The sequence below is a fragment of the Tachyglossus aculeatus genome, chromosome 6 (genome assembly GCF_015852505.1).
Source record: "Tachyglossus aculeatus isolate mTacAcu1 chromosome 6, mTacAcu1.pri, whole genome shotgun sequence".
Classification (NCBI taxonomy): domain Eukaryota; kingdom Metazoa; phylum Chordata; class Mammalia; order Monotremata; family Tachyglossidae; genus Tachyglossus; species Tachyglossus aculeatus.
In genome coordinates, this window is record NC_052071.1 from 46,803,337 (window position 1) to 46,828,098 (window position 24,762).

Sequence of the window (24,762 nt, forward strand, 5' to 3'; positions counted from 1 at the left end):
GTTTTGCTTTGCAGAGGAAGGCTGTTCCCAGCATGGCAATTTGGCTACAGCTTTTGTAATAACCAGTGTTGTAATGCTGGTTGTAGCATGCCTGGTTCTTGTGATCTGCCTTCAGTGGAGTAAGTATTTTAATGAAGTTATTTTTGTTTCAATTAATCAATCAATGACATTTACAGAGTGCTTAATAATAATAATAATAATAATGATGGCATTTATTAAGCACTTACTGTGTGCAAAGCACTGTTCTAAGTGCTGGGGGTGGGGGGCTACAAGGTGATCAGTTTGTCCCACGTGGGGCTCACAGTCTTAATCCCCATTTTCCAGATGAGGTCACTGAGGCTCAGAGAAGTGAATTGACTTGACCAAGGTCACACACCTAACAAGTGGCAGAACCGGAATTAGAACCCACGACCTCTGACTCCCAAGCCCTTGCTCTTTTCCCCAAGCCACGCTGTTCCTAGTCTGCTCCTTATCTCCCAGCCAGTGTTTCCTACTTCATAATGAATGTGAACTATAATCCAAATTAGGTGACGATTAACATTTACTTTTACAGATCACAGAAAGATCAAGAACCCGAGAAGAGAAAGAAGGAGGGGGAGCCAAAGGGTATGAAGTCTTTAAAAAATTCTCCAGCATTTTTTGAACTGTGTTTGTTCTAAAAACATTTACTGGTCTGTACATTAGAATCGCACAATCGAATGTGAAGTGGGAGAAAGGCTGTTAGCCCTGAGCCTGTGGACTAGAGAAGCAAGCAACTCTGCCAGTAGACATTTTATACTTAGTTGTGTTCTCAATTGAAGGCAAGTGGCTAATTATATCTCTGACTCCCTGGCAGATCTGTGTCATCCTGAGGAAGTGGGTGTCTCTGTCCTGAGAAGTCCAGCAAAGTGGACTACACAGTATCCCTTGGTTACCTGTCCCAGAATTAGTAACCCTCTCTGTGAGGAATCTTTGTTTCATCTAACCTGAATCCCTCCAGCTTCTGCTTTCATTCTGCTCTCAGCCAGGATGGGAGTGGAGAAGTGGAACAGCTCCACTCCGTATCATGGTCCATCGCTGGGGAGCTCTGGGGGTTTGGGTCGTGGCTGGGACAGAGAAGGAAGAAGAAACAAGAGGTAACTCCCTGATAAGGCAGGTGGTCCAGGGCTAGGATGAAGCTGCACAATTGGGATCCCCAGATAATAATAATAATGATAATGGCATTTTATTCAGTGCTTACTATGTGCAAAGCACTGTTCTAAGCACTGGGGAGGATACAAGGTAATCAGGTTGTCCCACGTGGGGCTCACGGTCTTCATCCCCATTTTACAGATGCAGTAACTGAGGCACAGAGAAGTGAAGTGACTTGCCCAAAGTAGCACAGCTGACAATTGGTGGAGCAGGGATTTGAACCCATGACCTCTGACTCCAAAGCCCGTGCTGTTTCCATTGAGCCACGCTGCTTCCCCAGATCTTCAGTGGCAGCTGGAAATGCTGCTTCTCTTGGTCTACTCAATCCTGAATTCCTCATAACAGCCTGGTCCAAGAGACCCCTAGTCATCAAGGGATAATCACGGGCTTATTGTATATGTGTGTTCTGATGCAGGAGGTGGAGGAAGAAGAGGCAACGAGTTCCTGAAGAGTATCCCCTTACGTGGAAGGCCAGATGAAGGATTCTGTATCCTTTTCACCTTCTCTTTCACCTAAAACCTACAGAAATATCACTGAAGAGGACTGTTAAACCTGTTCAGATTGAAAATTATTTATTTTTTTATAGTATTTGTTAAGTGTTTACTATGTGTCAAACACTGCTCTAAGCATTTGGGTGGGTACAAATTAGATAGGACACAGTCCCTGTCCCACATGGGGCTCAAAGTCTAAATAGGATAGAGAACAGGTAATCCCCATTTTACAGTTGAGGAACCTGAGGCACTGACTTGCCCAAGCAAGAAGTTGGCCGAGCAATTGACAGAGCCGGGATTAGAACCTAGGTCCTCTGAGTCCCAGGCCTGTGCTTTTTCCATTAGTCTACACTCCTTCTGATCCATCTTCAGAACCATGCAGTCTGTGTTCAGGCTTAATTTGGGTCATAATCAGGATGTGGCCTAGTGGAAAGAACACTGGTTTGGGAATCAAAGGATCTGACTTCTAATCCCGCTCTGTCACTAGTCTGCTGTTTGACATTGGGCAAGTCACTTAACTTCTCTGTGCCTAAGTTTCCTCACCTGAAAAATGGGGATTCATTATCTGTTCTCCTTTGTACTTAGATGTACAAGGGTCTGTGCCTGACCTGATTACTTTATATCTACCCCTGTGCTTAGAACAGTGCTGGGCACATAGTAAGTGCTTAAAAATACCACAATTATTCCTTACTGTTATAAATGGTCATTCAGCATTTATGTACTTAACTGTAATTTATTTATATTAATGTCTGTCTCCCCACTTACAACTGAAAGCTCTCTGAGGGTAGGGAATGTGTCTGTTACATTGTTGTATTGTACTCTCCCAAGCCCTGCATACAGTGCTCTGCATACAGTAAGTGCTCAGTAAATATGATTGATTGATTGATTCAGGGACAGCAATCTCCAAGGAGCCATGATCCCTCCAGCAGATATCAGATCTTGGAAATGGAATATTTTGATGGAAAGAGGAAGTCTTTGCCTTTGACCTGGTGGAAAATTGAGTTTGAAGAGAGACTCCAAAGAGAAGAGCTGATTTAAGGGATTGAAGAGGAGGCTGGCACCTGGAAGGACTGAGTCAACTTTTCAGTACGTTCTGGGCCCATTATGGGTGTTCTGAACAAGTCACCGTTTATTTGGACCCAGGATGAATCATTCCTAGACACAATTTTCAGTTTCTCCTTTCCCAAGAGAAAATGCATACATATAATATATGTACATATATGAATACATATGTATAATACACATATACGTACATATAATAGCTAGATATTTGTATGTTGTATGTGTAAATGTATTTAAATCTTCCATTTTGCTCACTTTTCATTTTCAATTCGTTTTTAATGAGCATCACATAATTTCTCCCCTAATTTATTTTGAAGTCACATCCATTCACCTCATAAATATATCCAACTATAAAGCTTAGCAGTTTACTCTGTAATAAAGAAGTTTCCATGTAAAATACAGGCTTGTGTATAAGGAACGAAAAGATGGTAATTCACGTGTGTTGCCTAAATATATGTGAATGCATGTACATGTAAATAACTGCAGATCAGCAAATATCTTAGTTTGAGTAGCACATTTCCTGGTGATTTACTGAGCACCACAATAGAATTTTCCATTCTTAAAGGTTTCAAATACAAACTGCAGCATGTATCAAAAGGAAGCTACAAGGCCATAATGAATCTGAGCAAATATAGTCCTTTTCAACTAGTCTGTGTTCACTTATGTGGTGACACAGAATGGAAAGATGATTTACTTTTTTTTAGCAGCTTGGAATTTACCTGGTATGAAATGTAAAAATATGTACCTTAATATCAAGTGTTACATTGAGGGACACATTTTGAGCAAATAGCGTCCATAAAATGCAAAACATTTTAGTGATAACTATCCACATGATATGGAAAAGGAAAATCAGCATTGTTCCCACCTGACTGGTGACTCAGCCATTCAATTTTGGAACTATTTATCCATATCTATTTTCATTTTCTGAGTAGAACTAAATAAATTTTATTTTCAATCATGAAACAGTAAAAAGTTACAAATAGCTAGGAAATGGCCAGAGGTGTCCTTTTGTTAGATATGTAGTATTTATAGATTGTAGTTACAGAACTGTAAAAGCAATCATTCAGTTTCTACTAACTGAAGAAACTTAACTGTCCAGTTACACACAGACATGGAAATAATTCTCATTCTCAGGATCAAACATATTGTTTTCATTACAATGTTCATGAGGAAATTTGATTGATCATCCAGTTAAAGCTGTTAAGCACTTGCTATGTGTCTAGCATTGTGCTAAGTTGCTGGGGTAGATACAATATGGTCAGATTACACACAGTCCTTATCCCACATGGGGCTCCCAGTCTAATGCAGAGGGAGAACAGGAGGAAACACCTGTGAATGGCAGGGGGAGAATGAAAGACTGGCAGAATAGTTCTCACACAGTCATTGTTCTGCATACTATAAATAAAATGCTAACGAGGTCCCCATCTCCTTCTCCAAGTTGACCCGAATGGGGTTTATACTGGTTTTAGAAATAGTATTTATGAAGCATCTACTGTGTGATGGACATGGAGGGCAGGCACTCTATCAGGCCATAATGATGAGGTGAATCCTCTCACCAGCAAATAATAATCACTGTGGCATTTGTCAAGCACTTACTATCTGCTAAGCACTATACTAAGCACTGGGGTAGATACAAGATAATCAGGTCCCACATGGAGCTCACAGTCTAAGCAGGAGAAAGGAGAGGCACTGAATCCCCACTTTGCAGATGAGAGAACCGAGGCCCAGAGAAGTTAAATGACTTTCTGAGGGTCACGCTGCAGGTAAGTGGTGGAGCTGGGTTGAGAACCTAGGTCCTTTGACTCCCGGGCCTGTGCTCTAAGTATTAATTAAATATTTATTAGGGAAACAGTGCAGACTAGTGGGTAGAGCCTGGGCTTGGTGGTCAGAAGGACCTGAGTTCTAATCCTGGCTCTTCCACCTGTCTGCTGTGTGACCTTGGGCAAGTCACTTCACTTCTCTGGACCTGTTACCTCATCTGTAAAATGGGGAATGAGAGTGTGAGCCCCATGTGGGACAGGGACTGTGTCCAACCTGATTTGCTTGTATCCACCCCAATGGTTAGTACAATGCCTGGCACACAGTAAGTGCTTAACAAATACCATATGTTTTAGAAAGGCACTTATTGTGTGCAAAACACTGTACTAAGAGAATACACAGGTGGGAATTAGACATGGTCCCTGTCCCTCAGGGGACTTACACTCTGAAGGGTCACTGGTCCATTTGGGGAGGGACATGTCAGTCAGATTACTCCCTTTGTCCTGCTGAGAACTGGTAGTGAGGATGCTCCCATGGGGAAATCTACTGGTGATGGTAACACTTCTTTAGGTTGATCCATTAGATCCACTTTAGTGCTGCTCAGGTATCAGAAGAGCATCCAAGGGGGTGGGGGAATGGTAAGATTTTCTCTCTTCCAGACCGCCTCTCCATTGGAGCCTTATATTAACCACACTGCACTGATGTTGCTGACATGGCAGGAACATGAACAGCGTCGTGTGTCTTTGTCATGCATCTACCAACTCTGCTGCATTGTACTTTCCCAAGTGCTTAGTTCAGTGCTCTGCATACAGTAAGTGCTCAATAAATGCCACCAATTGATTGACACTGGGAAAGGGAAGTGGAGAATGGAGAGCCAAAGCCAGGTTTGCCTCAGCAGGGGAAATGGAGTAATGAAAAGACAGTTTCATGACTGCTCTTGTGGGATATTCAAAGGGACTTTCAAAGCTTCACTGTTCAAATCAATCAATCAATCAATCGTATTTATTGAGCGCTTACTATGTGCAGAGCACTGTACTAAGCGCTTGGGAAGTACAAATTGGCATCACATAGAGACAGTCCCTACCCAACAGTGGGCTCACAGTCTAAAAGGGGGAGACAGAGAACAGAACCAAACATACCAACAAAATAAAATAAGTAGGATAGAAATGTACAAGTAAAATAAATAAATAAATAGATAAATAGAGTAATAAATATGTAATAAATAATAAAGTAATAAATAAATATTTGAATAAAATTCAAAGCTAATATTCTTTGCAAAACAGTTTCTGGAAATGTATTACAGAGAGGAGCTAATCATTAACTATGAAAATTTGCAATGATTATAATGTTCAAGCAGACATAAAACAAAATAGTAGGTCTGAAAGTTTTCAGAAACATTCCATAATCACAAGAAGCAGCACGTCCTAGCAGAAAGAGCATGGATCTGGGAGTCAGAAGGTCATGTGTTCTAATCCCGACTCCACCACTTGTCTGCTGTGTCACCTTGGGCAAGCCACTTCACTTCTCTGTGCCTCATTTACCTCATCTGTAAAATGGGGATTGAGATTTTGATCCCCACAGGGGACAGGGGCTGTGTCCAGCTCTATATGCTTGTATCCTCCCCAGTGCTTAGTACAGTGCCTGGCACATAGTAAGTGCTTAACAAATACCATTATTATTATTATTAAAACAGAATAAACTCACAGTGACATTTACTGCACTCTTGGAGGAAAGGACTTACAGGTCCATAAACTGACAGAAATAAGGATAATACTGAGCTTGAATGCACAGTGAAAGTTAAAACTACAGCAAATCAGTGTATTTATATTCATAAGGCCTGGACAATGAGAAGACAGAGAGAGAGGGGGCGTTTTAAAGCTCTTTTTGGGCCTGGCCACAGCCAAATAGCTGTTCAGGGTCTTCCAGATCCACTCTTCAATACCCTTATTACTGAGAAACACAACTGTCCCCTTTACCCCTCCATCTCCCACTCTCCTGGCTCTGCTTAGATGTAGAAGTGGGAAAGGTTGAGACTTGTCTTATGGAAACAAGCATACTCATTTTTGAGCCAGTTATTTACTACAGCATTTAACACTGAGGTAGGGAAACAAGGAATAATAATACCAACCTCATTATAGTAGTAATTATAGCATTTGTTAAGCACGTATTATGTGTCAAGCACTGTTCTAAATGCTGGGGTAGAGCCAAGTTAGTTCGGTTGAATGCCATCCCTGTCCCCTATGGGACTCACAGTCTAAGGAGGAAGGAAAACTGGTATTGAATCCCTATTTTACAGAGGAGGAAAATGAGGCCAGAGAAGTGAAATAACTTGCCTAAGGTCACACAGCAGGCAAGTGGTAGAGCTGGGATAAGAACCCAGGTCCTCTAACTCCAAACCTCATGTTTTAGGTGAACTTTTTCAGGAACTCTGCTGCTGAAGCAGTGTAGCCTCGCAGAAAGTGCATAAACCTGAGAGTTAAAAGAGCTGGGTTCTAATCCCAGCTCTCCCACTTGCCTTCTGTGTGACCTTGGGCAAGTCCCTTTGTTGCTTCAGTTTCCCTTCTGTAAAATGGAGATTCAATCCTACTCCCTCCTATGTAGACTGTAAGTCCCATGTGAGACAGGGACTGTGTCCAACTTAATTATTTTATCCTTACCCCACCACTTAGTACAGTGCTTGGCACATAGTAAATGCTTAAGAAAAGCTAATATTATATGTATTATTGCTGAGCTCTGACTATTGAATTGTATTTATTTGGCTTTTACTAGGTCCTCAAATGTGAGGGTTTGAAACAATGATAGAACTTGCATTGTCTTCTCTCTCCCTGGGTCTAGAATTGCTTGAAGAGTCAGATTTCCATTGCAGAGTACTTTCTGCCTTTTGGCTACTTCACTCTAGTGCCCTGCTCTTAATCACTCCACACCTGCACGGCCAGATGAGACAGGAGGCTCCAGCATTGGGCTGCTGGAGAAAGCTGAGTCAGTCATGGACAGTGTGATCTTTTCAGCCTTGTTTGCTCCACTGGCTATTATACTATAAAATACCACTATCATTGTGTATCAGGTTACGCAGGAGTAGAGAAGAGTTCTCTATGGAAAAGTTCACTTGGCCTTGGTACTTGGGACCAGACAAAATTTGTCCTTGCATAATGGTTGAGAAGCCCCAAAGCAGCACAGATCAAACTGTTGTTACCTTTAAAGGAGCCAACTCCTTCACTCACATTGAAATGTCATTTAATAATAAGAGGGGAAGGTAGTGATTGCCCAAATTTTTTAAAAGGGGCAGATGGACTGACTGACCCACGGTTCCATGAAGTAAAATCAAAGAGATTTCCATAAAAAAGCCTGGAAGGAGCCTGAAATGAAGAAATGGAGTTATTGAATGGATCATTCTCCCTATTCATTCATTCATTCAATCATTTATTGAGCGCTTACTGTGTGCAGAGCACTGTACTAACTGCCTGGGAAGTACAAGTTTGCAACATATAGAGATGGTCCCTACAGTGCACAGACTGAACACTTTATACCATTGTTTTTTGAAAAAGAAAAAAGCTTAGAAATAATTTAATGATAAACTTTTAAAATAAATTGTCACAAAGAGGATGATGAGCAGCTTGATTTTCAGAGACAGCAGAGCATGAGGAATCCATTATCATTTGCCTTGTTTATGCTATTTCCAGAAGAAAATATGTACATAGAGGCATCACTGTTTCCATGAGCAAAAGTCCTTAATTAGATCAGCAAATGAATTTGGCAAATCCTCTGTCTGGGATGGTTGACATCAGCTCTGCTGATTAGATTAGTTGATGCTTAGGACTCCGGTTTCTGATTTTATGTTTTCAATTCCGCTCTCCCTACAGGGCCAGGACCTGGCCACTGTGAATGAATCTCTGCAGGCCTGGAAGAGGAGGAGATCTGCTTTTTAGAGGACATATGATCCAAGAAGGGGAAGACAACCATTGTCATCCTTAGGGGTGGCCAATCTCAGATACCCCCAACCCTCTTGCATACAGTGGGAGGAAAGGACTTGTAGGAAAAGGTACTTTGTTTATCTCTGCTTCCTTTTCCCCAGTGCACTTGGCACCTCAACCCTAAGATGGTCAGAACCAGAGTTATGGGGCAGGATGACTATAAATGATGAAGACTGTGGCATTTGTTAAGCTCTTACTATATGCCAAGCACTGATCTAAGTGCTGGGGTAGATATAAGATAATTATGTAGGACACAGTTCCTATCCCATAAGGGGCTCACAAAGTAGGAGGGAGAACAGGGACTGAATCCCAATTTTACAGATGAGGAAAAGGAGGCACAGAGAAGTTAGGTGACTTGCCCAAGGTCTTCTGACTTCCAGGCCCATGGTTTATCCACAAGACCATGCTGCTCCTCTATGAAAATAAGGGTAATAACCTTACTGCTTGTTCCCTACTCCCAAACCACGCTGGGTCTTCCAATTTCTAGGACAAGCAGGGCAATTATCCTGAACCCCATTAGTTAGGGACTTGCTTCCCCTACACAGAGTATGAGAGTTACTCAGTTCAGGAAAACTGACCAGTAAGGGACTCCAAGAATGAAGGTCTGAAGGGCTCGATCCAGAATGTGAGGAGGGTGGGTTAAGGTGTGGCATTCTTACACCAGGTAATTCCCTCCCCTAAACTGTGCTGGAAGGCAAAGGCTCCCACTGCTTTGCACATTCCCGAAGATGACCAGAGTCAGTCCTACAGGTAATCCTAAAAAAAAAGTGCTATTTGTTAAGTGCTTACTATATACCAGGCACTGTACTAACTGCTGGGGTGTATACAAGCAAATCGGGTAGGACATTGTGAGCCCCACGTGGGACACAGACTATCTCAATCCCCATTTTACAGATGAGGTAACAGACACACAGAAGCAAAGTGACTTGCCCAAGGTCACACAGCAGACAAGTGGCAGAGCTGGGCTTAGAACCCATGATCTTCCAATTCCTAGGCCCATGTTCTATCCACTATGCCATGCTGCTTCAATGCTCCAAGTTGAGATGCAGACAACACCCACTTGTGGCCAGATCCTTGGCTTGCTTTTGGAGCTTATATTACACCTGGAGCGAAGCCCTTGTTTAGTTGTGGGGGATTTTGCTTTCCTGGCTTTTTTCCTTCTTTTACTCCCTCTTTCATTCTTGGAGAGAAATAACTGCTGCGAAGAGATTTGGAAGGGAGTCAGAGGGGAAAGGAGAGGACAACAGAATGGGAAGAATGAAATGGCTAGTTGTGGCGAGGGTGAACATGTCCCCTCTACCTCAGAGACGGTTTTGGGGTGGAGGGGGTAACATTGTGAAAAGAGTATTTCTATAGACAAATAAGCAGAAGTGAATTATAACAGAAAACAGACTACAACATTTTCCTGTTCAATGTCAGTATAAATCATCAACTCCAGGTGAAAGTCTGTTAAACCAAGTAAGGCATTCAAGAAGAATCTCATTTTTTTTCCATGGTGTTTGTTAAACTCTTACAACATGCCAACTGTTCTAACCACTGGGGTAGAAACAAGCTTATCAGGTTGGACACAGCCCATGTCCCACATGGGGCTCATAATGGGGCCCATTTCACATTATCTCGTTCACTGTAATGAGACCATAAAGCCCCATTAAATAAAGGGGTAAAGCAGAGTTAGGAAGAGATCTGTTTTGTTTGCAACCTGAGATATGAGTAATATGAGCCTACTGAAGATTACCACTGAGGGAGATAAATACATTTTCACCAAAAGCAGAAACAAAGCAGCTATTCTCTTGTAAGTTCATTCACAGAGACCAACCATGTCAATGATAGCGCACGCATAACTTTATGAACATACAAAGACATCTCTGTTGTGCTGCTGTCTGAAAAATGGAGTCTATCTCAAAGAAGAAAATCCATTTCTATGAATTCAACTGAATTCTCCCCACCTTTCCATGTTGATTTGCTAGCATTAGTTCCAGTACCAGAAGCAAATTCTCCTTTTGTTAGACTGAAAAAAATGCTTGAGTAATAATGTTTTCACCATTAAGAAATATGGATTTTGTAGGCTTTTTTACTTCTTTCAAACAAAAGATGGCATTGTTCTTGGCAGATTCAATCAATATCAGAATTTCTTTTAAATATGAACTGAGGCAATCTTTCAGGCTTCATGGGTTTTCAGACATTTTTGCCTTGCAAACCCATTAAAGTTGTGGGGACCAAGACCAATGGAGACCACTAGATATTAAGCTCCTTGAGGACAGGGAATATGCTGCTGTTACACTCTTCCAAGTGCTTTTTTACAGCAGTTTGCACCTAGTAGGCGCTCAAATACTATTGATTCACAGTAAATAAGTAAGTCCACTCCAGCTATAGAAACACCCACTTCCCTGCAGGGCGAGAGTCTGAGCAATCCCTCTTCTGGGTCAGACTATCCCAGGTTCTGAGTTTGAAGGCTCACTGTGGTGGATTTATTTTCCCTTGAACTCTAGATGTGGGCCTGAATGTCTAGGGATACTGTGTCAATTCTTACGTCTTCCAGGGAGTTTAGCTTAGAACTTGATAAAACTATGGAATACTTTTTCTTCTTTTTAAATGGAATTTGCTAAATGGTATTTGTTACTATGTGCCAGACAACATAAGAAGCACTGGAGTAATAATAATAAATAATAATAATAATCCTGGTATTTGTTAAGCACTTACTATGTGTCAGGCACTGTACTAAATGCTGGGATGGGTACAAGCAAATTGGGTTGGACACAGTGCCTGTCCCATGTGGGGCTCACGGTCTCAATCTCCATTTTACAGACAAGGTAACTAAGGCACAGAGAAATGAGGTGACTTGCCTAAGGTCACACACCAGATAAGTGGCAGAGCTGGTATTAGAACCCATGACCTTCTGAATCCCAGGCCCATGCTCTATAATAATAATAATAATGGCATTTATTAAGTGCTTACTATGTGCAAAGCACTGTTCTAAGCACTGGGGAGGTTACAAGGTGATAAAGTAGTCCCACAGGGGGCTCACAGTCTTAATCCCCATTTTACGGATGAGGAAACTGAGGCCCAGAGAAGTTAAGTGACTTGCCCAAAGTCACACAGCTGACAATTGGCAGAGCTGGGTTACGAACCCACGACCTCTGACTCCAAAGCCCGGGCTCTTTCCACTGAGTCACACTGCTTCTCTATCCACTACGCCATGCTGCTTCTCTAAGCTAATCAAGTTGGACATATTCCATGTTCCACACAGGCTCACAGTCTTAATCCTCATTTTCCAGGTGAGGTTACTGAGTCAAAGAGAAGTTAAGTAACTTGCCCAAAGTCACACAATCACCAAGTGGCAGAGTCAGGATTGGAACCCAGGTCCTTCTGTCTCCAGGCTCGAACTACTAAGCCATGTTGCTTCTCCTAGTTCATTCATTCATTCATTCAATTGTATTTCTTGAGCGCTTACTGTTTGCAGAGCACTGTACTAAGTGCTTGGGAAGTACAGGCAGGCAACATATAGAGACAGTCCCTACCCAACAATGGTCTCACAGTCTAGAAGCAGGAGGCAGAGAACAAAACAAAACATGTAGATGGTTCCAGTATTCTGGAAACATCTAACCTCAAAGGGCCTAGAAGGACATTATTCAGCCGGAATCTCTTCAGGCAGAGCTCTACCTGTAAGTCAGTCAATCAGTGATATTTATCAAGCCCTTACTGTGTGAAGAGAACTGTTCTATGCATATGGAAGAATATGATAGAATTAGTGGACATGATCCCTGCTCTCAAGGGACTTACAGTAGAGTGGGAGAAAACAAACACTAGAATAAATTACTGGTAGAGGAAGCAATGATGTAGTGGATAGAGCATGGGCCTGAGTCAGAGGTCATGGGTTCTAATCCCAGCTCTGCCACTCGTCCGCTATGTGAGCTTGGACAAGTCACTTCACTTCTCTGTGCCTCAGTTATCTCATCTGTAAAATGGGGATTGAATCTGTGAGCTCTACATGGGACAGAGACTGTATCCAACCAACAGTTTGCTTGTAACCACCCCAGCTTTTGTACAGTTCCTGGCACACAGTAAGTGCTTAATAAATACAATTATTATTATTATTATTATAAAGATATTTATTTTTGGGCTACTCTGAGGTGTAGGTACCAAGTGCTGAGTAGTAAATAGGGGAGATATAGGATGGGAAGAAGAGAATTAGGGAAGGCTTCCCAGCTCTTAGCACACTTGCAGAAAATAAAAGACCCTATAGACAAATCTCTTTCCTCACTAATTTCACTAACATCGTATTTTTTTTACATTATTTTTTTTAATGGTGCGTTAAGCACTATGTATGTGCCAGACAGTGTACTTAGCACTGGGGTAGATACAAGCTAATCAGATTGGACACAGTCTAAGGGGCTCACAGTCATAATCCCCATTTAACAGGGGAGGTAACTGAGGCACAGAGAAGTTAAGTGATTTGCCCAAGGTCACACAGCAGACAAGCGGTGGAGCTAGGATTATTCATTCATTCATTCATTCAATCGTATTTATTGAGCTCTTACTGTGTGCAGAGCACTGTACTAAGCACTTGGGAAGTACAAGTCGGCAACATGTAGACACGGTCCCTACCCAACAACAGGCTCACAATCTAGAGGGAGACAGACAACAAAACAAAACATGTAGACAGGTGTCAAAACTGTCAGAAAGAATAGAATTATAGCTATATGCACATCATTAACAAAGTAAATTGAGAAGTAAATATGTACAAGTAAAATAAAAAGAGTAATAAATCTGTACAAATATATACAAGTGCTGTGGGGAGAAGAAGGAGGTAGGGCAGAGACGGGGATGGGGAGGAGGAGCAGAAAAAGGGAGATCAGTCTGGGAAGGCCTCCTGGAGGAGATGAGCTCTCAGTAGGGCTTTGAAGGGAGGAAGAGAGCTAGCTTGGCGGATGGGCAGAGGGAGGGCATTCCAGGCCAGGAGAAGGCCGTGGGCCAAGAGTCGATGGTGGGACAGGCAAGAATGAGGCAGTGAGGAGGTTAGCGGCAGAGGAGTGGAGGGTGCGGGCTGGGCTGGAGAAGGAGAGAAGAAAGGTGAGGTAGGAGGGGGTGAGGTGATGGACAGCCTTGAAGCCAAGAGTGAGGATTTTTTGCCTGATTCGTGGGTTGACAGGCAACCACTGGAGACTTTTGAGGAGGGGAGTTACATGCCCTGAGCGTTTCTGTACAAAGATAATCCAGTCAGAAGAGTGAAGTATAGACTAAAGCTGGGAGAGACAGGCGGATGGGAGATCAGAGAGGATTCTGATGCAGTAATCCAGTCGGGATAGGATGAGAGATTGAACCAGCAAGGTAGAGGTTTGGATGGAGAGGAAAGGGCAGATTTTGGCGATGTTGTGGAGGTGAGACTGGCAGGTTTTGGTGACGGATTGGTTGTGTGGGGTGAATGAGAGAGCGGAGAACCCAAGTCCTTCTGATGTGCAGGCCATACTCTATCCACTAGGCCATGCTGCTTAGCTATTTTGCAGAGCCAAGGTGGTTGGGTTTAGCAAGGCAAGCATGGATACTGGGTAATCCAGAGGTTCCTTTCAGTTCCTGAATTTAGCTCATTCAGTCCTTAGCACTATTAAAGCAGAAACATTTCTGTTGTTCATAAAACTTTCTGGATTATTAGGTTGGTAAAAACATGGGACACTTTACCAAAGGAGGTTGATTCTTAAGAAAAGAATAGGAAGCCATCTGTCCTAGATAGTTTAGTCTTGAATTGGTGTGGGGGCGCAGGGCTGAAACTCTTTCCCTTTTGCGATGCCTAGGTACTTGGATTCGTATCCTTTCAGCACTTGATATTCATCCCACAGCACTTATGTATGTATGTGTACTTTATTTAAATGTGTGTCTTCCCCTCCTTGTGGGCAAGGAATATGTCTACCAACTCTGTTGCATGGTACTCTCCCAAGTGCTCAGCACGTTGCTCTGCATTTAGTAAGCACTCAATAAATACTGCTGATTGCTTGACTGGTTTTGAGAGAATTTGGACTCTGGAAAACAGCTCTGGATGTGGAGGTATGTCTACTGAGGCTATTCCATCAGTGCTGAAGATTTCTAACCAAAAAAACACATACCCTGTTCTGCCAGGAGAATGGGCCCTGTTAGAAATTCTGAAAAGTAACTGCTAACACAGGTGACGTAGGATGCAGTGACCACCAAGTCAACTCACTGCTGGTGTATACAGCGAAAGCATGACATCGACACTATGCTATGGTAAGTGGTCACTTCAGCCATCGATGTGTCCTACCCATAAAAACCCCCACAAAACAGTTCTTCTGCCCACTTCTGGCACTTACTGTTTTTCATGCTCCAGCAGGAACCAAACTGGCATGCATGAGAGAGTATGAGGGGTGTTGAATAAACCACCAGCCCTGGGGACAGGAGAGACAAAAGGGAGCCCTTTTCTGCTCTCTAGATGTTTGCTCTCTTCTGAAATTAAAGGAGAAAATCAGGCTCGACTCTTTCTCTTCTCAACATGAAAGGTATCTGCCCAAACCTAACAAGAATGTAAGGAATGTTGCCTTGGCTTTACAAAGGCACAGAGCTCAGTTCCTGGCCCTGTAAGCTTGAGGACACAAGAAATGTTGCTCTGAAAAGAAACTATGGATTGCTGTTTTTGATCTCTGAGTTCTGCAAATGAGAAAGGAAGTGGGCTCTTGCCTTCAAAGTGACTTCTGAAAAACAATATGTGGTACCGCAAGTTTAACTGTAGCAAAACGAAGAGTAACAGGAAGACTATCACTATTAGAGCATGAATTTTGGACATGGAAATTTAAGCTTGGTTACGTTCTCAGCGCAGGACAATTTAATAATGATAAATGTGGTATATGTTAAGTGCTTACTACTAATAATAATAATGATGGTATTTGTTAAGTGCTTACTATGTGCCAAGCACTGTTCTAAGTGCTGGGGGGTACAAGGTGATCCAGTTGTCCCACATGGGGCTCACAGTCTTAACCCCCATTTTACAGATGACGTAACTGAGGCATAGAGAAGTTGTGACATGCCCAAAGTCACACAACTGACAAGTGGTGGAGCCGGGATTAGAACCCATGACCTCTGACTCCCAAGCCTGTGCTCTTTCCACTGAGCCACACTACATGCCAAGTGCTGAAGTACATGCAATACAATCATATCAGAAGCAGAATGAGAAGCAGCATGATCTCTTGGATAAAGTATAGGGCCTGGGAGCCACAGGGACCTGGATTCTAATTCTGACTGCCAATTCTCTGCTGTGTGACCTTTCACATGTCACTTAACTTCTCTTGCCTCATTTACTTCATCTGTCAAATGCAGATTAAGATGGACGGTGTCTAACCTGATTATCTTGTATTTATCACAGCGCTTAGGACAGTGCCTGACACATAGTAGGTGCTTAATAAATATCATTTTTTTAAAAGATATGACCCAGTTCCGGTCCCACAGGGGGCTCACAGCCCAAAGGGCAGGTAACTGAATGCCCATTTTACAAAAGATGAAACTGAGGCACAGAGAAGTTAAGTGACTTGCCCAAGGTCACAGCAGGCAAGTGGTGGGCCCAGGATTGGAACCCAGGTCTTCTGATCCTCAGCCCTGTGCTCATCCTCAAAGGCACGCTACTCCTCTAATTTCTTTCTGCACCACAACACTGTATGGAACTTCCACTGTCCTTTCTGTCTCATCATTCCCACTTCCCATTTTATCTTGCATTTCTATCTTCCAATTTCCCCCAATTCCCTAATTGGTGGGGGAGTTTCCTCAGGTTTCATAGAGAACTTCTGTGACTTCCAATCTGAAACTAAGAGGGGGTTCACGGGATGTGCTTTCACATCTCCTCTTCTACCTCCAATGACAGCTTCCTTAGCAGAAACAGACAATAATAAAATCAGTCTGTGTAAATGTCACTGAATACTAACACCTCCATAGCCCAGTGTCAATGGAGAGCAAATATGACTGCTATGAGCGGTAGTGCCTGCAAGATGCACAAAGCCCGACCTCAGAGGCGGGGGTGCCAAATCTATTCTGTTGCTTGCCATGCAGGTTTTTGCATCTCTTCTGCTTTCACTGAAATGTCAGCTTGTCTGCCTCTTGACTTTTTTCCCCACCCCTCGATTTCTTTCCTACTCAGACTCATTTCTTTTGGGTTCTGGGTTTGTAGGTTTGCCTAGTTGTTCTGGTCCATCCCATTGGGACCGAGGGCATCCTGACCTATTTTTCCTTGACAGTGTCTAAAGAGATAACATTCAATGGTAATAATAATAATAATAATAATGACATTTATTAAGCGCTTACTATGTGCAAAGCACTGTTCTAAGCGCTGGGGAGGTTACAAGGTGATCAAGTTGTCCCACGGGGGCTCAGAGTCTTAATCCCCATTTTACAAATGAGGGAACTGAGGCACAGAGAAGTTAAGTGACTTGTCCAAAGTCACACAGCTGACAATTGGCGGAGCGGGGATTTGAACCCATGACCTCTGACTCCAAAGCCTGTGCTGTTTCCACTGAAACACCCGATAGTATTTTAGAAGAAACTGCTTGAATCTTTTTTTCCTTGCAAAATAAAGAAATTTTGTCCAGGGTAAAGCCACTGGTAGTTCAGTGATTCTGTCCAGCAACCAGTAAGTCACACTTTCAAATTTATCTCCATAGCCCTACCCAGGTACTCCTGGGACAGATTCAACTGTGCCAACTCCCTGAGGAAGGAGCAATTGGAGAAGATTTTTCAGAAGGTGGTGAAGATACTTGGAGAATGATGGAGATGAAGGAAAGAGGGAGGAACTGAAGAGGCTGTAGCCACCCAGCTAAAGGACAAACAGCAGGGCATAAGAGTCCAGTGGCTGTATATGAGGGAAAAGTTACTAGCATTGTTTTGCTGTCAATTTGCACACTCAGGCAGCCTGAGTAGGATTTCACAATAGTGTTGCATATTTCAGTCCTGCCTTGATCAAGTTCTGGCATTGTGGACTGGCTCTCCCCTGTGGGATTTGAGTTGTGGGCAATGGAGAGGAAATTTCAAAATCAAAAGGAGCTCATTATGGGCCTGGAATCTGTCTGCTAATTCTGTTATGTTGTGTTCTCCAAAGCACTTAGAAGTATTAATAATGGTATTTATTAAGCACTTACTATGTGCCAAGCACTGTTCTGAGCACTGGAATATATACAAGGTAATCAGGTTGTCCCACGTGGTTCTCACAGCCTTAATCCCCATTTTATAGATGAAGTAACTGAGACTCAGGGAAGTTAAGTGACTCACCCAAAGTCACACAGCTGACAAGTGGCAGAGTCAGGATTAGAACACACGACCTCTGACTCCCGAACCTGTGCTCTTTCCACTAAGCCACACTTCTCGTGACCTAGCAGTCAGTCAGTCAATCTTACTGGGTGCAGAGCACTCTACTAAGTGCTTGGGAAGGTACAATATAACACTACAGTAGATACACTCCCTGCCCACAATGAACTGACAGTCTAGAGAGAGAGGCAGACATGAACATAAATAAATGACAGATATGTATATAAGTACTGTGGAGCTGGCTGGGGGTGGGTCTGTGTATAAAAGGGAAGTCAGGGTGACACATAAGGGAGTTGAAGAAAAGGAAAAGAGGGCTTAGTCAGGGAAGGCCTCTTGTCAGAAAGTACCTTCAGTTAGCCTTTTGAAGGAGAGGAGAGTATTATGTGTCAGATATGAGGAGGGAGGGTGTTCCAGGCCAGAGGCAGGACCTGGGTGAGAGGTTGGCAGTGAGATGGAGGTACAGTGAGAAGGGTAGCATTAGAGGAACAAAATGTGTGAGCTGGGTTGTAGCTGCACATAATAAGCACTCAATAAATAGCACTGATTGACTGAATCCTTACATTAGAGACCTCCTGTGAGATGGAGCCTGCCTGTATGGCTCTGCAATCCTGCATTTCCTCCTGCCTCCAGGACATCCCTGCATGTCTTTTTGCTGGCACCTCAAGTTCAGTGTCTAAATCCTCCTAAATTCACCCCTCTACCAAATTTACCCATCATAATTGATACCACCACCAATCTCTCTTCCATTGAAACCTATCACTTTGGTATTTCCCTTGATTATCCCTCTCTTTCAGCTCTCACATTCTGTCTGTCACCAAATTGCTAGTTTTACCTCCACAGTATTTTCTGGGTCCTCCCCTTCTCCACCCAGATGTCCACCACACAAGTCCAAGTGCTTGTCAAATCATTGCTAGACTACTTAATCAGCCTCCTCAGTGACCTTCCTGTCTCCAACCTTTCCCGTCTCAGGCCACATTTCACTTTGCTGACCAGATCATTTTTCTAAAAGGTCATTAAAAAAACTCTAATGGATAAACATTCTTTCCAAACAGAAACTCCTGATCATTTGTTTTAAGGCTCTCTTACTCATCTATCACACACTAAACCCCAGTTCATTTCTTCCAAGCTAATTATCTCATAGTGGCTTGTTCTCCACTCACCTGCTTCTGACTCCTTGTGAATTCACTTCCTCCTGTATGGAAGTTCCTCTTGCTTCAAATCTGCTAAACCAAAGCTCATCAAGGCCTGTGTGAACTCCCACTTCCTTCAGAAAGCATTCCTTCATGAATTTTCTCATTCCAGGTCTCATGCTCGCAACTCCCAGTTTGGCCCTTGGGCACTCACAGTCCTTCATATTGATTTTCATACCATACTTTTTAAGGACTCGTTTTTTTACGTAACTGTGAGAGGAGGCACCCCGGGCACACAGCCTTAGAAAATCCTGGTAACATAGTCACCCCTACTCTACTTCTAAGGAGTGGAAGCTTGGTCCTTATGAAAGTCAAATTGGATACTGGGCCCAGAGCCATGCATCCCACCCCTCCCCTCCACATGGATCCTTTCAGATTTGTTCAGATCAGTTGTGCCAATAAGGTCCACAGACCAGAGGTGATGGGCCAAGAAACGAATCACAGAGGAAGCAACTAGATATGCTAAGAATGGATAGTAGTATAAAAATAACTCATAACACCCAGAGTGAGCAATCTATCCTGAGAAGCAGCATGGCTCAGTGCTTGGGAGACAGAGGTCGTGGGTTCTCATCCCAGTTCTGCCACTTATCAGCTGTGTGACTTTGGGCAAGTCATTTAACTTCTCTGTGCCTCAGTTACCTCATCTGTAAAAGGGGGATTAAGACTGTGAGTGCCACGAGGGACAGCCTGATTACCTTGTATCTACCTCAGCGCTTAGAACAGTGCTTGTCACATAGTCAGCACTTAACAAATGCCATCATTTATTATTATTACCCCTGGCTCCAGGGTCTGACTCTTCACACAGGAAAGATTCCCCCAGGTGCACACAGCTGAGTTTGTGGTATTCTGGGAAGCTCCTCCTGGATTATCTTCTGCAGTTCCAACTGGACCTAGGGCAGCCAGTGTGACAAATCCTTAATTATATAAGATGTATAATGACAACTTAAGAGTCCTGTGATTCTCAGTAATTGGCCCAGGGAGCATGCTTGAGGACTCTAAAGGGAGAGGCGAGACAGACCCACAAGACAATGATTATCAGGGGCTGGATGATTGTTATTATCGTCATTATTATTGTATTTGTTAATTGCTTACTATGCGTCAAGCATCTAATACATAGATAAATATATAGATTAGATACATAGATACACACAATAGATACATGTGTATCTATAGCTATAATCCTATTTATTCTGATGGTATTGATGCCTGTCTACTTGTTTTGTTCCGTTGTCTGCCTCCCCCTTCTAGACTGTGAGCCTGTTGTTGGGTAGGGACCATCTCTATAAGTTGACTATTTGTATTTCCCAAGCGCTTAGTGCAGTGCTTTGCACACAGTAAGCACTCAATAAATACAATTGAATGAATGAATGAATGAATGAACCAGGTAGGACACAGTCCCTGTCCCAAATGGAGCTTACAGTCTAACTAGGAGGGAGAACAGGCACTGAATCCCCATTTTACACATGAGGAAATGGAGCCATGGAGAAATTAAGTGACTTTCCCAAGGTCACACAGCAGGCAACTGGAAGATCCGGGATTAGAACCCATGTTTTCTGACATCCGGGCTTATTCTCTTTCCACTACGTTACACTACAGGGTCTGGCTGGCCTTCCTACAACGGGTCTCTAGAGAGAGAGGTGATAATGTCTGGGTAGTTAGGTAGAAAAATGTCCCTACAACCCTAATACTTCATCTACCCACTCTTGTTTTCTTCTTAATGATAACCTACTAATCAGTCTCCTCCACTAGTTTGTGAGCTCTCAGAGGTAAAGACTGTGTCTTATTTTGATTTTATTCTCCTAGGACGTTAAGGGCCTGCACATGGTGGGTGTCCAAAATATTATTGAGTGATCCTGTGAAAAATTTGTACTTACACATTTCTGTTTACTCCAGCTCCTCACTGGAGCTGAAAGTCTTTCCTTTGGCTCCCTCTAACTCATAAACGGAAAGCATCAGTGAAGTTGCCAAGATAAATACTCAGCTCACTAATCATTCACTTCCCCCTCCTGCCTTCTCTGGTATACAAGAGGTTTATGTACTCTGACTAGCCCACGCAGAGGCAAACGGAGGGCCATGAGGTTGAACTGTGTTGCAGAGCTCTGGTATCATGCCTGGAATGAAAGCGCTTCAGGCTGCGGCTTCTCCACCTCATTACTTCCCAAAATGTTTACCCGGGACTTAAATAGTTTTTAATCACACTTCTGAGAAGGTTTTGATGTTTTTTTATGCATTCTGAAGACTCGACCATGTCATTTTCAGGTTATACACCAGGCATGTCTTGTTATTCATCCTACCACAGAGTTTGTAAGGCTTTAAAATGTTATAGCAACAGCACAGTGAAAAGCTAAGGCATGCTTTGCCCTTTTCACTTTCAATTTGTGGTGTTTATGGCTGTTCAGCCTGCCAAGTTTCTTTAGAAAAGTTTGTTTCAGTTTGTCTCATTTCTGAGCAAAATCTCAAAGTTGGTCTTCGGATACCTGAATTTTTAGTTCAGTTCCCATGCGTTATATGAGTCTGTGAGTGCAAACACACACATAGACCTATAATAGCCCATACAATTGTCTACATCTCCACTCTTCCACTCACTAATACACTAATACCCATATGGGGATGCTCTTGAGTAAAATTTACTCTCATTGGCACAGATCCACATGATAATAATAATAATTATTATGGTATCTATTAAGCACTTACTATGTGCCAGACACTGTACTAAGCACTGGTGGATACATGATAATCAGATTGGACACAATCCCTGTCCCACATAGAGCTCATAGTCTTAATCCCCATTTTACAGATGAGGTAACTGAGGCACAGAGAAGTGAAGTGACTTACCCAAGGTCACACAGCAGACATGTGACAGAGATGGGATTAGAACCCATGACCTTCCAGGCTCTTGACTCGTGCCATGCTGCTTCCCCTATATATTCTCACACATACACAAAAGCACTCTTACAGATATTTAAATATGCTCATATTCCCTCCCAATCTCTCTGTTCCAAAGGTTATTTTTTCCAGTCAACCCATGGCCTGAGGCAACAGAGTTCTTACAAGCCCTTAGATACCAGGAGAAGCAGCATGGCCTAGTGGATAAAGCATGGGCCTCAGAAGGACCTGTGTTCTATTTCTGGCTTTGCCACTTGTCTGCTGTGTGACCTTGGGCAAATCACTTAACTTCTCTGTGCCTCAGTTCTGTAATCTGTAAAATGGGGATTAAGACTGTGTGTCCTATGTGAGACAGGGACTGTGTCCAACTCGATTATCTTGTATCTACCCCAGTGTCTAGATCACTGCCTGGCACATATTGAGTGCTTAACAAATACCATCATTATTATACCACCATAGATATGCACTCCTATTGTCTATATAAATCAGTGTGACTAGGGTATAAAATTGCCACAACATTCCCTGACATGAACCCGTGAGACAAACCCTAATTGAATAAACTTACAATGGGGAGGTTTCTGAGCATTTAACACTGCCAAAATCCACCAGTACATGCAGCCCAACTCAGGGTTACAGGAGAGAAAAGGAAGAGAAACCTTCAAATTCGAAACATAGGGGTGGCCATCTTGGATTATTTTGAAGACGTTAAAGTTTCAAAACACACTTTGTCCTAATTGGCAGCAGGTGCAGCCAATAGAAGAGAGAAACAGCTGAGGGATGATGGTTGAATGGGTCTTAGGGAGATTTGGAGCAGTCAGGAGGAATGTGTCTTAAAAGGGACACAATGAGTGGAGATGGAGACATCGGAGATCTTGGTCAATTAGAGTTCAGTCTACTCTGAGGTAAATAATATGTTTACTACCTATTGTTAACCATGGAAACTGCCCTCTTTCCTCCCTTTAAGGTTGTCTCCCTCTTCCCCTTGAAGCAGCATGGTGTAACTGGCAGAGAATGGGTCCGGAGTCAGAAGGTTATGGGTTCTAATCCTGATTCTGCAATTTGTCTGCTCTGTGGCCTTGGGAAAGTCCCTCACTCTGTAAAATGGTGATTGAGACTGTGACTCCCATGTGGGACAGGGACTGTGTCCTTCCCCATATGCTTGTATCCACCCCAGCACTTAGTACAGTGTCTGGCATAAAGTAAGGGCTTAACGAATACCAAAATTATTATTACTTTTATGGAATTCACCTTGTTCTTGACAGAATAGTACTTCTCATGTAAGTCTGTACAAACCCTTAGATATCGCCCCCAGACATGCACAACCACTGCCTAAAGAAACCAGTTTGACTAACATGTAAAGTTGCCACAACATCCCCAGATAAACTCAATCAGTTGTATTTATTAAGTGCTTACTATGTGCAGAGCACTGTACTAAACTCTTCGGACAGTACAACACAATGTAACAGTCACATTCCCTGCCTGCAGTGAGTTTATGGTCTACAGAAGGAGACAGACAATATAAATAAATTATGGATAAATTAAGTGCTGTTGGGCTAGGGTAAGGGGTGAGTAAAAGGGTCAAGTCAGGGCAATGTAAAGGGGAGTGGGAGAAATGGAAATGAGGGCTTAATCAGGGACGGCCTCTTGGAGGAGATGTGCCTTCAATGAGGTTTTGAAGGTGGGGAGAGTAATTGTCTGTCAGATATGAAGAGGAAGGGTGTTCCAGGCCAGAGGCAGGACGTGGGTGTGAGTTTAACGATGAGATAGATGAAATTGAGGTGCAATGAGTATATTGGTTTTACTGGGTAGTAGGAAAGTAGTGAGGTGAGACAAACCCTAAAAAATGAAATAAGAAGGAGAAAAACAAGAGGTCATATTTGCCACCTTAACATCTCATAAGAGGATATGGGACTCAGAGCCCTTTAAGATGCCTTGACTTTTGATTCCAAGTCTCAGGACTTGGAATCAATTTTTACAATTTTTAACCCAGAGGCACTAGAGAGAGGGTGTTCTATAAGGACTAAAGGAGGAATCATCCGAAATAAGGTCATGATACTTGCAGATATTTCCCAAATATCCAGACATGGACAAAGATGTTTAGTTTCATGCAATGGGGGAGGAAGAGGAAAAGGTAAATCAAATTAAAAACAAGGAACATGAACTATTGTTAATAGTCAAACAAAGTCCCTTGGATATACAAAATTTTGAGCAGCTGTATACTCCCAGTCAGCAAAGATGTAAGAGAAAGAAGTTGGGGAAATGGTCTCTCTCCTGAAATTTCAAGTGTGTTCACCTGGCTTGATGAGCACACATTCCCACGTGACTCTGGGAAATAAGAGGCCTTTGACTGCTGAAAAATGTAGTGGCCAGGCAACAGGGTACTCTAAGAGAAGGTTTGTGACTTCCTTTTCACTCTTTGACTTCTCTGCCTTCAGTAGCAGCCTAAATAGTATCAAAAGCAGTTCTGTGAATATAGAGACATCCCCAGTCCCTGTCAAAAAGCTCACTTCTTGAAGTGATCTCAAAGTGTCTGCTTTAGCTGATTTGTCAAGGAACTAACTCCACCCTTTTCTGCCTGCGTCCTTCCCACCACATTCCTGCCTTCTCCCAGATACCTAGAACTAATCCCTCTGCCTCCCCTAATGCCCACTCCCAGATTCCCCCCCCCCTCGTATTCTATGTCGATTTTTTACCCTTGCTTTTTTCTCTACAGCTCCAACGTGATGGACATTGCTACTGCTGCTGCTTCAGCCAGTCTGAGCCCTTCCACTTCCAGAAGTCCCTAGACTGTGAGCTCAATGTGGATAGGGAATGTGCCTGTTTGTTACTTTATCATTCTCTCCCAAGCATCTTGTACAGTGCTTTGAGCACATTAAGTACTCCAAATGATTAAATGAATGAATGAATGCCTGAAGCTGGACTGTTGTAATAATAATAATAATA

General features: G+C 42.9%; 1 protein-coding gene and 1 long non-coding RNA gene across 4 annotated transcripts in view; both read left to right on the forward strand.

Moving 5' to 3' along the window:
• The window catches only part of LOC119929902 (hepatocyte cell adhesion molecule-like), a 50,229-nt gene extending 47,896 nt beyond the window's left edge, over nucleotides 1-2,333 (forward strand). For all 3 annotated transcript variants that reach the window (XM_038748251.1, XM_038748249.1, XM_038748250.1), the window contains 3 exons: nucleotides 15-119; nucleotides 554-606; nucleotides 1,586-2,333. In XM_038748251.1, coding sequence (XP_038604179.1) covers nucleotides 15-119; nucleotides 554-606; nucleotides 1,586-1,618 — 191 coding nt within the window. In that variant the 3' untranslated portion in view covers nucleotides 1,619-2,333. The remainder of the gene's footprint in view (nucleotides 1-14; nucleotides 120-553; nucleotides 607-1,585) is intronic.
• A 145-nt stretch (nucleotides 2,334-2,478) lies between these two features.
• LOC119929904 lies at nucleotides 2,479-24,633 on the forward strand. Its single transcript, XR_005451599.1, has 3 exons — nucleotides 2,479-2,747; nucleotides 8,342-8,520; nucleotides 24,533-24,633. It is a non-coding gene; the product is annotated as an uncharacterized LOC119929904 (long non-coding RNA).
• Nucleotides 24,634-24,762: the final 129 nt, after the last annotated feature.